Source organism: Macrobrachium rosenbergii, chromosome 23 (assembly GCF_040412425.1).
Source record: "Macrobrachium rosenbergii isolate ZJJX-2024 chromosome 23, ASM4041242v1, whole genome shotgun sequence".
Lineage (NCBI taxonomy): Eukaryota > Metazoa > Arthropoda > Malacostraca > Decapoda > Palaemonidae > Macrobrachium > Macrobrachium rosenbergii.
This window is the reverse complement of record NC_089763.1, coordinates 12,027,129-12,040,013: the sequence shown is the minus strand read 5'-3', so window position 1 is coordinate 12,040,013 and position 12,885 is coordinate 12,027,129. Positions and strand designations below refer to the sequence as shown.

Sequence of the window (12,885 nt, the reverse complement as noted above, 5' to 3'; positions counted from 1 at the left end):
AAAAAAGTCCCCAGTCCAAGACAGCATCATGAACCAGTCAACATGTTTACAAGAGGCAAAGCCAAGGTACTTCCAAGAGTTTTGAAGAATGGGTACTCAAAACTACTCATTCCCATTTATCTTTAATGTAAAAAGTCCCCTCTTTGATGGTTACCAGAACCATCCCACGTAAAATAAGCAAAAATGAGTTTGTAACACACAATCAGCAGGGGAGAGGTTGAACATCAGTCACTAATACATAGTTGTGTTGCCAACATGAACCTTGACTAACCAGGAACTCACTGTGACTTCTAATGGTGTGCTTCTCCATTACCACTCCTGCCTCTGTTGACAGAACCAAGACCTTCAAATCTGGAGAAAGAACTTGTCGAGGTGTATCAAGTAAGGACTGCTAAGGAGCAGCAGCTCTGCTCCCTGTTCCTGCCACTGAATGGGAGAGGTAACTCTAATCATGGCAGTGAGGGCTATAGCCACTCTCAACCCCCCTCCTTCTTCCTCTGTCCTCCTACATGGCACCACCAGAGAGGAAACAAATGAAAGATGGAGCAACACTAAGGATGAAGACTGTGCTTCATGTCAGAATACAAAAAGCAGGCGTCTTTGGATACCAGACATGGAGAGCTTTACTCAGCCTATGGGTTTGGCAGAAGGTAACTTTAAACCTGAAGGCTTAACCTTTAAGGCGTCCGACCCTCTATTTACAACGTCTCCCATATGCAACGTTAGGTGAGTTAGCGAAGCGGAAAAAAGTTTTTCAAAAAATCACAGCACGCTTTTAGTTTTTAAGATTAAGAGTTCATTTTTGGCTCCTTTTTTTGTCATTGCCTGAAGTTTAGTATGCAACCATCAGAAATGAAAAAATATCATTATCATATATAAATATTGAAATATATGACAGCGCAAAAAAATTTTTTTTCATATATAACTTTATACAAATCGCGCTGTGAGCAAAATGGTTAAAGCTAGAAAGGGTTATTTTGTTTTTCTTTGTATTGTACACTAAATTGCGATGATTTTGGTATATAACAAATTATAAAACGATCAAAAGCAACACAGAGAAAATATTATCACAAAATGATGCATGAATTGTAACACGGACGTAAAAAAATGTTTTTAAAAAATTCACCATAAATCGAAATATTGTGCTAGAGACTTCCCGTTTCTTGAAAAATGAAGCTAATTGATTGAATATTACTAGACTGTAAGTGTTTTAGCTTACAATTGCAGTTTTCGACCATTTCGGTCGAGTTAGAGTTGACCAAAAGTCAATTTTTTCTATTTATCGTGATTTATATGAAAATATTTCAAAACTGATAAAAGCTACAACCATGAGTTATTTTCTGTTGTATTGTACATGAAATTGCACACATTTTCATATATAAAACTTTATGTAACGACTAATATAAAACAGTTGCAAATATTACGACAACCCACGAAAGAATTTCTGAGATGTTCGGCCGAGTTACCGGCGCAGATGTAAGGAAAATGTTTTTTCAAAAAATTCACCATAAATCGAAATATTGTGCTAGAGACTTTCAATTTGTTGCAAAATGAAGGTAAACGATTGAATATTACTAGAATGTAAGTTTTAGCTTACAATTGCGTTTTTTACCATTTCAAGAATCGAGTTAAAGTTGACCGAAGGTTGAAATTTTGGCAGTTATCGTGATTTATGTGAAATATTTCAAAACTGATAAAAAGCTACAACCATGAGTTATTTTCTGTTGTATTGTAAGAAATTGCACACATTTTCATATATAAAACTTTATGTAACGACTAATATAAAACGGTGCAAATATTACGACAACGTGACGAAAAGAATTTCTGAGATGTTGGCGAGTTACGGCTGGAGATGTAAGGAAAATGTTTTTCAAAAATTCACCATAAATCGAAATATTGTGCTAGAGACTTTCAATTTATTGCAAAATGAAGGTAAACGATTGAATATTACTAGAATGTAAGTTTTAGCTTACAATTGCGTTTTACCATTTTGGTCGAGTTAAAGTTGACCAAAGGTTGAAATTTTGCAGTTATCGTGATTTATGTGAAAATATTTCAAAACTGATAAAAGCTACAACCATGAGCTATTTTCTGTTGTATTCTACATGAAATTGCGCACATTTTCATATATAAAAGTTTATGTAACGACTAATGTAAAACGGTGCAAACATTACAACAACATGACGAAAGAATTTCCGAGATGTTGCCCGAGTTACCACAGCGCAGGCGTAAGAAAAAGTTTTTTTCAGAAATTCACCATAAATCGAAATATCGTGCTAGAGACTTCCAGTTTGTTGCAAAATGAAGGTAAATGATTGAATATTACTAGAATGTAAGAGTTTTAGCTTATAATTGCATTTTTGACCATTTCGGTTGAGTTAAAGTTGACCGCAGGTTGAAATTTTAAGCAGTTATCGTGATTTATATGAAAATATTTCAAAACTGATAAAAGTTACAACCATGAGTTATTTTCTGTTGTATTCTACATGAAATTGCGCACATTTCCATATATAAAACTTTATGTAACGACTAATATAAAACAGTGCAAACATTACGACAACTTGACAAAATTACTGAATTTTCTGCGGCGTTAACGTAAAGGGAAAAGTTTTTCAAAAATTCACCATAAATCGAAATATTGTGCTAGAGACTTCCAATTGGTTGCAAAATGAAGGTAAATGATTGAATATTACTAAAATGTAAGAGTTTTAGCTTACAATTGCGTTTTTTTACCATTTCGGTCGAGTCAAAGTTGACCGAGGTTGAAATTTTGGCAGTTATCACGGTTTATATGAAAATATTTCCAAACTGATAAAAGCTACAACCACGGGTTGTATTTTTGCTGTATTTTACATGAAATTGCACACATTTTCATATATAAAACTTTATGTAACGGCTAATATAGAACAGTGCAAAGTCCCGACATGACATGGCTTCGAAAGAATTTCTGAGATGTTCGGCCGAGTTACTGGCTTGGAAACCGTCAGAAAAAAGTTTTTTCAAAATTCACCATGAAGGAAATATTGTGCTAGAGACTTCCAATTTGTTTGCAAAATGAAGGTACATGATTGAATATTACTAGAATGTAAGCGTTTTAGCTTACAATTGCGTTTTCGACCATTTGGTCGAGTCAAAAGTTGAAAGTTGAAATTTTTGTAGTCGAACCATGCGTCCATTTGACTCCAACAGACAATTTTAGTCGACGTATGATACGTCCAGTAGGCGTTTAAGGGTTAATGGAAGCATGGACAATGAGATAATCCTGGGATACAAAACTCTCTGATCTGCTGTGATCCCCACACTACTCACATAAGTAGAGAAAAGCCCAACACTGAACAGCTCCACAACAAAAGGCAACTCATAACCAAATCTTGCTTCAAGAATAGAAAGAGAGAGAAAAATCCCTCCCTCCTATGGAGAACTAAGTTCACCTAAAGTATGGCGCTTAGGAGTGCCAGGGAGGACAAAACCCTACCCCTTGACACCCATTACTTCCCTACATGCCATCTATTACTAGACAAGATGCCTGACACAGCACTGACCATTAGAGTGATAACCATAGATCAAGCTCCCAAAGTCTGGAGGAATGTCACAGTAACAGTCTCCAACACAGCAAATTCTACTGTGGTGTATGCAAACTGTTCTGACATAACCTCTAAGGAACACATGATCAACAGATAGTCCAAAGACTGGCTTAATGAGCACCAAAGGAATCACTCTACCACATCCTATGTGAAAACCGCCTCTGCTGCAGCAGGAGGAAGGAGTTTGCATGATCCGCTGGAGGCAAAGGAACTTCCCAGCCCATGGATCAGGGCATTAACCTCCTCCAACACACTTCAGTACATGCTAAGTGACTATGGCAACCAACAAAGAAGTGCCTCTGGAGTATTCTCAAAGGTCAACTACATTTACAAGACACAGGGCTAGTACAAAGACGTGGTTGCCTCTCCAGCTTATTTCGCTCACAAACATGTGAAATAAACTCTGAAACTGCCGATCTAACAAAGCCTGCAAGAGATCTGGAGGAACAGAACTTATCTAATCCTGTATTCAGTCTCCAGAGGACTTTGCTCTCTAAAGCAAATGCCCTAAGGAGCAAAGTTCCAATTCCGTTGCAAAACCAAATGAACCTTTATCGGAGAAAAATTCAAGACCATACAGAGCCACTGTCAGAACCCCACTCTGAGACTAGGTAATTACCGAAAAAGGAGAGGAACAAGCCCTCACCTCAAATGGTTACAACTTCCCCCTTCAACAGTGAGCTATTACCTAAGAAAAAGGTGGAAGAGTTTAATGAACTCTCATGGAAAAGGATTGCTAGGACTGCAACATGCCCCAGAAACCACAAACATCTTGAGCACAGAAACAGTGCAGGTTCTCTTTAAAAGCCTCCTGCAGAAGGCTGGGAAGAACTTTCCCAGCTGCCAGTGCAAACCTGATCCATAGACCAGGCACATGACTGGTGAGTGGGTTAGCTCCTCTCTATGACCCAAATTTGTGATGAGAAGTTTCCCTGCTCAGCCATGATTAATCATCCAATCATGGATGAGGAAAGCAAGCACTCTTCCCCACTGCCAGTGCTAACACACTCTATAGACAGGGCATGCAACTAACAAGCAGGTCACACAATCCCACCATTCCAACTATTCCTCAGATCTTCCATGCCCCTAGTCTCTAGAGGGGAGGAGGGTGGGAATTTAATTATATATAACTACCAGGTAAGTATGTTCAAAAATTTATTTTATTATGAAAATATCATTTTTAAACATCTAACTTACCTGGTAGTTATATATATAGCTGATTGACACCTTTGGTGGAGGGTCAGAGACAGCCAACATCGTTGGAATTTTGCTTAAGGGTTAATAAACCAACTTAAGGTTCCTCTTACCTGGATTAAGGAAGCTGACTTCAATGAACTCCCCTCAGTTTGTCTGCTTTCCTTAAGAGGTCCAGCGATCCACTCAGGGGCTGAAGACCTCTAGGAGCTGCCAACCGGTGTACCAACCTCTATGTGACAGACAACCTATAATACCCTTGTTCGGGCGCCACCAAGGAACAAAATGATCATTTGACTAAAATCAATGATTGTGGAAGATTGCATTCAATCTTCCACAAACAACCATAAAATTTCAACCATTCCAAGGCAAGAACAAAGGGTATTGTTTTATGGAATTGATTAAGGAAGCTGAGTTCAATGAACTCCCCTCATTATGTCTGCATTCCTTAAGAGGTCCAGCGATCCTCAGGGGCTGAAGACCTCTAGGAGCTGCCAACCAGTGTACCAACCTCTATGTGACAGACAACCTATAACCTTTGTTTGCTTCTCCAGAAGGAACAAAATGATCACTTTGACTAAAATCAATGATTGTGGAAGACAGAGCGTTCAATCTTCACAAACAACCATCATAAAATTTTCAACCATCCCAAAGCAAGAACAAAGGGTATTATTTTTAGGATTGGATTCTGAAGCTGCTTCCCTTATCAACTCCTCTCATTATGTTTGCATTCTTTTAAGAGTAGATCCACCAGAGGGGCTGAAAATCTTTAGGGCTGTCAATTGTGTATAACCTCTATGTGAAGACCTCCTCTCAATACCCTTGTTCCGGGCTCTACCAAGGAACTTTCATCCCAATGATTGCGGAAGACTGCGTCCAGTCTTCACAAACAACCATAAAAATTCTCAACTCCAAGGTAAGAAAAGGGTATTGGTTTATGGGATTGTAGGGTATTCCCTCTCCCATAACTGAATCAGATGCTATCTCTGCCAGATTCATAATCTCATAATGTCTTGACTTGGCCATCTTAGTGAGAGGCAAATACTAACTTGCTTCTCCAGAAGGTCTCTGTCCAAGATACTCCCAGGGACCTGTTCTGTTTAAGAGCTACAGAGTTTGCTACTGTTCTGACCTCGTGGTCTTTACTTTCAGAATCTTGTAGTCCTAAAACTGACATTCCATATGACTCTTTTTGCTTCTTTTATCAACTGTCTGATAAAATAAAACAGAGCATCTTCTTGTGACATCTTTACAGAAATCTCTTGACTGAGCACCAAAGCCCTTCTGAACCTTCTAAAGTCCTTTGTCCTATCCAGGTAGACCACGTCTAGGTTCCAGGAATGGTCTCTCTCTCCCCCTTTTATCCTTAGTAGTCTCGAATGATCTGACGTTAAGGCTAGGGTTGGAGAGTATTCATTTTTTTGCAAGGAAGCCAAGTTGCAAGTTTCAGATTGCCTTGCCTTGTATAAAATCTATATTCTTGCTGCCAACATGCTCACTAACTCTTTTAATAGCGGCCAGACTGACCAAGAAAAGAGTTTTCATGGTGAGGTCCTTTAAAGATGTCCTCTAAGGGAAACCTACTCCCCATGAGGAACCTCAGGACCACGTCTATCATGCTGGTGAGTTCTCTATATACAAAGGTTACAGAAATATTGGAAGAGGACACATGGTTGTCCTTACACCATCCTCTAAAATATCCCACTTGGATTGGTATACCCTGATGGTGGATGACCTCCTTGATTTGCGATAGCTGCCAGCTGCCTCCTTGAAAAACCTCTAGCTCTTGTGAGTTTTTCCGATAGTCTGAAGGCAGTTACTAGTAGCGCTTGGAGGTTTTGGTGATATCTTTCCAAGTGGGGTTGTTTGAGTAGATCTACTCTCTGAGGTAGGCTTCTCGGGATGTCCACCATCCATTCCAGTACCTCTGTGAACCAATCTCTTGTTGGCCAAAAGGGGACCACAAGAGTCATTCCTGGTCCTCTCATGTGACACAAATTTTTGAATGACCCTGTTTATTATCTTGAAAGGGGGAAATGCATAAACGTCCAGGTTGGACCAGTCCAAAAGGAACGCATCTATGTATATAGCCCCGGGATCTGGTACTGGAGAGCAGTAAGTCTCCATCCTCTTCGTTTGAGCTGTGGCAAAGAGATCTATGCAAGGACGTCCCCCCGCCACAAAGTCCTGATGTGAAGAGTCCATTCTGTTGCCAGGACTTTATTTCCTGCTCAGAATGTCTGCCCTCACATTTTTTCTCCCCTTGGATAAACGGGTCAACTAGTTTCACATTCTTCTCCTTTGCCCAAAGAAGAGAGTTTCTCTTGTTGTCTCGTATAGAGACCTGGAGTGAGTTCCCCTTGTTTGTTGATGTAGGCCAACGCTGCCGTGTTGTCGGTGTTGACCTGCACCTCTTGTTCCCCACTGAGTGTTGTAAAACTCCTGAGAGCTAGAAGGATTGCAGTCAGCTCCTTTTAATTGATGTTTAGCTTCTCTTGCTCTCTGGTCCAGGAGCCCGATACTTTTTATTTCCCAGTGTTGCTCCCCATACTGAGTCCGACGCGCCGGATAACAACACTAGGTCTGGGTTCCTCTGTTTTAGAGAAGGGACCTCCTGGAGCTTGACTGGGTCGTTCCACCACTGAAGGCACTGTTTCTTATTGGTTCTGAAATGGGGATACACTCTGGTCTCCAGTTCTATTTCCTTGTCCCAGTTCCGATTGAGATGAAACTGTGGGCGAAGAATTAACCTTCCAAAGGAGACAAACTGTTCCAGCGAGGAAAGGGTTCCCAGCAGACTCATCCATTCCTTTGCCGAGCATGATCTGTTTCTTTATAAAGTCCTGAAATTTTCTTAAGGCTTGTCCTGTCTTTGATGGTGACGGAAAAGCCCGAAAATCCTGACTCTGAATCTTCATCCTAAGGTACAGAATCTCTTGGGATGGGATCAGCTGAGATTTCTATCTGTTTACCAGAAGTCCTAGTTCCTCTGATAAACAGATGTCGTTTGAAGATCCTCCAGACAGCGATTGATGGAAGGAGCTCTGAGGAGCCAGTCGTCCAGATACAGAGAGGCCCTGATGCCTCTTGGCATTCCAATATCTTGACATTTGACATCAGTCCTGGTGCCCAATTTGACGCTTGGCGCCTTGGGTGCTTAGGTCCATGGTGTTTCAAAGAGCTTGGACGAAACTGAATACCTCTTCCCTGAAGTTTCAATCTCAGGTATTTCTTGAGCCCGGGTGGATAGGGAATGTGGAAATATGCATCCTGAAGATCCAAGGAAACCATCCAGTCGTGTTGTTGACTGCTGCGCTAACACTGATTTTGTTGTTTCCATGGAAAACTTCGTCTTCTTCTGTTTGCCTGGTTGTCACGCTTGCACATCCAGACAAAGTCTCCATATTTTGTAGAGCTCTTGGGAACCAGGCTTCCTGCTGTTGTAAAACAGGCTGGGGAAGAATCCAGATTATTTTCCTCATTTTCAATAATGGACCGTGGAGGGTTCTGCAATACCAATCCGAAGGAGGAAGAGGAGGATGTACGGAAGGCAGCACAGTGCCTTGGATTCTTGCAGCCTGTATCTGGGAGACAGATCTACTGGTTTGTTCTTAGTAGGGGCTACCCTTGGGGAAAGGGATTTTGTATCCATCCTGAGTAGCTACAATGGACCAAAGATCCGCTCCTCTTTTCTCATGACCTCCCCAAAGTTGGGTAACAGCCTTGAGAGGTCTCGGCTGCCAGAGCCAGACGTCAGGTCCTGTTTCTTTAGGTCGAAACAGAGAGCCGAAACTGTTGAAGTTCTTTACCCCCGTGGAGGAACTTCAGAAAATTCCTGAGGGTGCATGGGGGCTGAAAATACGCATCCTGGAGGTCCAGTGAGCCATCCAGTCATGCTGTCATGAAAGCTGTTAGAACCGACTTTTTTTGCTGTTTCGATAGCAGATCTTTTGTTTATTGCAAGGATGCAGAAAAAAAAAGTCTTGAGTGGAAGAGGTCTAGCAAAGGTCTCTAACCCCCAGTTCAGATTTTGGGGATCAGGAATATTAGCCAGGAAAGAGAAAGATGGGCCCTTTCTTCCTGAACTCCTGTCTGAGGTCTGCTTTTGCAACATCATAGACCTTTATCCATACACGACATAAGATATACAAGTTTGCTTTGTGGTTCTGTTGAATTCCCATTTCTTCCTAAGAAAGGGTCCAGTCCAGAATTGTCTTGTTACTCAAAGGGGGCCTACTCAGGCTTGACAGGTGGTCCAACTCTGATGTCTGACCAACAAAAGGCAGGTCCTCCTTCTTCCTGTGTAGAGCCTCTTCTTCGTTGTCACAAGATCTAGAAGTCTCCCTGGGAAGAGGAAGGTATTCCAAGGGCCGAACGATTAAAGAGTTTGATACCTGAAACACAGGAACCTTCAGCCTACTCTTTTGGCTGGAGGAAAGCAAAGGTAGGACTTTCCTTGTTCTGTTTAAAGCATCCAATCATTCATCATTTGGTTTTCTTGGGCGGGACAAAAGATGAAAAGGCCTCTTTACCACCTTCTTGAGAGTAAAGAAGGTGAGGGAAAAGAGCAGTCATAAATAAAGTTTTCTGATTTTGATTGGACAAAAAGTTTCATTAGCCAGGAAAGTCAAAGAGTTGGGCCCTATTTCTTTCTTCTGAAATCTCTTGAGAAAGATCCAGTTGATTGTTGGAACTATCCTCAAGTTTCTTTTCTGATTGTCCATCAGATATATGAGTTCTTCGGTGTCAGTCGTTTGAATAATTCCATCTTCCTTCCTAAATCTCCAAATTCTTTTGAGGGGTGGTCCAGTCTCTGATATCGACCAACAACTTTTTGGCCCCATGGCCGTCCTCGACGAGAAGCGTCCAAGATTCTGAGAAGGTTCCTGGGAAGGGGCAGGATCTTGACGCCTGGCGATTCTCCAGTTTGATACTAATCGCTAGACCTTGAGCTAGTTGGCGTCCTGGGAAAAACAAAGGCTGTCTTTCATTGTTTCTCCTTCAAAGTATCCATTCTTGAGAAATGCTGCCTCTTAGACATCTTCAAAGAGTAAATTCTGAAGGCTGGAATGATTGAGGTCTTGGATAAATTTCTCTGGGAAAAATTTCCGAAAATAGCTTCATAAGCCTTTTCAAGTCTGATAAGAGCTGATGGCCTTTTATATTGTCTTCGGTCAGAAATCTCTCACAATAGCCATTCGGTGGGAGAATCTGAGATATTATCTTCTCTTCTTCCGAAAGACTTGAATCAGGGAAGTAGTTTCGTTCATTTCAAAATATCATCTTGCGGAGCTACCAGTCTCTTGACGATGGCGTGCCGCAGCCATTTTCTATCGCCTACTAATTCTTTGGCGTCCAGCATTCGCCTGACGTCCGTTGGAAATGTCTTCGGGGAGCTTCTCCAGTCTCATTTCGTCTTCAGCTCCCCTGGCGTCCAGCGGCCACCCATGCGACGTCCTGGCGTTTTCACTGACGAGGCGTCCCTGGCGGAACGCTCTGGGCTGCTCCAATGACTACATCCTGGAGTAGCATCCAGACTGTCCTGTCCCATCAAACCAGAGGTTACTTGAGAACTGGCCGATAAGGTCGACATCGGTCAAAAGCCTTCCTCCGGTTGACGAACAGCAACCACGATGGACGAAAAACACTTTAACCTCGCCTTTCCTATGGCGAGGGTGAGCGTCCTGGGAAGCGTCAACAGGTACGCTCGAGGGGACGACTGCTCGGTAGCTAAAGCCTCTTGCCTCCCTTCGTCTGTCGACTTTCCTTCTCACAGGGGTTGGTGAGCTTGGAAGAGGTCTAGGACTAGGAGCACAACAGGACCGAGTGGTCGCACCCTCCACTGCACTTGCACTAACAACATATTAACACTTGTATTTTTAGATCTCTTATTTCGACCACAAATCCTCCCTGTCTTCTGAGAGGATTTTACCTGTTGGGCCAGGGTCTGAATGGCAGCCAACAAATCATTAAGGTTGGGTCCTTACCTGTTTCAGTAGGGGGTTCTGGAGACTACCACTACTGGAGAAGGATCAATAGGATAGTTACTCCCTGACTATCTCTAGGGAAAAGAATTAACTACTCCCGGCTCTTCTGGTTATATCAAGAAGAGTGAGTAAACATACTCTTGGCTCTTCTCATCACATCGGTCTTTTTCATTCCCTTCTTCAGACATACTGAGTGGGGATCCAAGGAGACTTTAGCAAGCCGGGTTTGCATCCCTCACACACATTTTCACACTCAGACATCAGATAAAAAAATTATAAGAAAATCCAAAAAAAGGGTCAAAACCAACAATATCTAAAAAGTCAAGAAAATGTACTTCAACCAAAAAAAGGAAAGCCAAAGCCAAAGTGTACTTCACCAAAAAACACAGGCCAAACGAGCGAAATTCCATCGATGTTACAGACATGGCGGCAGGGAAGATCTGAGGAATAGTTGGAATGGTTCCAGGTACCTGGGTAGAGGGCGCACAGGTGGTTCACCTGACTACCCATCGGCGATTGCCGCGAGTTTTGAAATTCTGCCGTGACGTCAGGGACTTAAGCTATATATATATAACTACCAGGTAAGTCAGATGTTTAAAAAAAATTATTTTAGCAAGGATTATAATTGAAATTACCTTGCTGGAAATATTAACTACTAATACAGGTACATTTGCAATTTTATTGGATTTGCAATGACTTTTTCATATGATTTGTTATTCCATTTGGAAAATAAAGCAAGAAGCAAGACAATAAAAGACTTGGTTTAAATGAACACTGTTACTCATCTAACAAATCCAAGTTCTCATAGTCAGAAAAGAGAGAGGATAAACCTCTAAAATGACATTTCCAAGCCAAAAGCAAAGTGAGTATGATGAATTTTATTCAGATGGTAAAATAAACCCCTACTCAGTCCCCACTCCATATGCTGAAAACTACCTTGTTACCAATTTGACATCCAACATTTTGCAAAGACAGGTTAAATATAACAGCATATTTATATTATGTTGGGAACTAATAAAACTAAAGTACATATATACAGTATGTAAAATAAACAAAACCAAATGCATGGTCCTACCTTTTGGCAAATATGGATAAATTGGTAAGACAAATTCTTGAAAGCTTTCTGTTGAAGAATCTTCATTTGACTTTTCACCTCCATTTTCTAAGCATGCTTCAGAGAAGTGATCTGATAAGGAGTTAACCAGCAATGTCGTACTTTCAAAATTTGGTCTACATGTAAAGGAAATGTCAGATTCATGATCTCTTTGAACTTCAAGATTTTTTAAGATGTCTTGCGGAGAAACATCATGAAAGTTGTTAAAGACACTGGGACTGTCAAGTGACACAGCATGTCCTGGACCCCCATTAACTTTCTTCTTATTTGGTACCACAACCATTGTGCAAGATTAAATGATCCAGTGGCTTATTTCACCTTAAATTTTTTGACTTTTGAGACAGCTTCATTTTGGATATCTGAAAAGAGAAAATACTTTAATACTCATTTAAACACGACCATAATGATGCACCAAACCAAAACAAATTTTTGAAAATAACAAGAGACATAACCATTAATCCACATTGTTGAAAGTTGAATTATGATTTTTATACTGAACTGAAATAGTTTTACATTCTTTGTACTGAAAACTGATCTTTAATGCAGATCTACTGGTTACTGACTGAAACAAAAGCATATAAATGACCATGAGATATGCAAGTTGGCTGAAACTTGACACAAAATCAGATTACTTGCGCTTACTCTTTTGGAAGTTGATGTCACTAACTGATATGTCTACAAAAAACTTTGTAATAATTCATGCATTAATTTAACTACATGCCAAGATCTGTTTTATGAAACCTGTAACAACAATTACTGTTACTTGAGTAAGTGGGCATATGAATTCCCCATTATCTTTTATTAATAACCCCAAACTGGTTGTTGCTATTTGTCTACTGTTAGGTTCTCTCTTTATCTTTTGACCATGAGATGAAAATTATAACTCAAAGCACACAAGAATATAAGAATCTGTTCTGATAGACACAAATAGTGTCACTAAATATATCCCAAGGTTACAGCTTAAGTTCAGTAAAAAAAGGATACGATGAGATAGGTTCCTGAACTC

The 12,885-nt window shown here is 40.7% G+C and overlaps 1 protein-coding gene across 3 annotated transcripts in view; it reads right to left on the bottom strand.

The window, feature by feature from the left end:
• The window catches only part of LOC136851274 (gamma-tubulin complex component 6-like), a 366,897-nt gene that overhangs the window by 343,677 nt on the left and 10,335 nt on the right, over positions 1-12,885 (bottom strand). For all 3 annotated transcript variants that reach the window (XM_067125258.1, XM_067125257.1, XM_067125259.1), the window contains exon 2: positions 11,841-12,238. In XM_067125258.1, coding sequence (XP_066981359.1) covers positions 11,841-12,162 — 322 coding nt within the window. In that variant the 5' untranslated portion in view covers positions 12,163-12,238. The remainder of the gene's footprint in view (positions 1-11,840; positions 12,239-12,885) is intronic.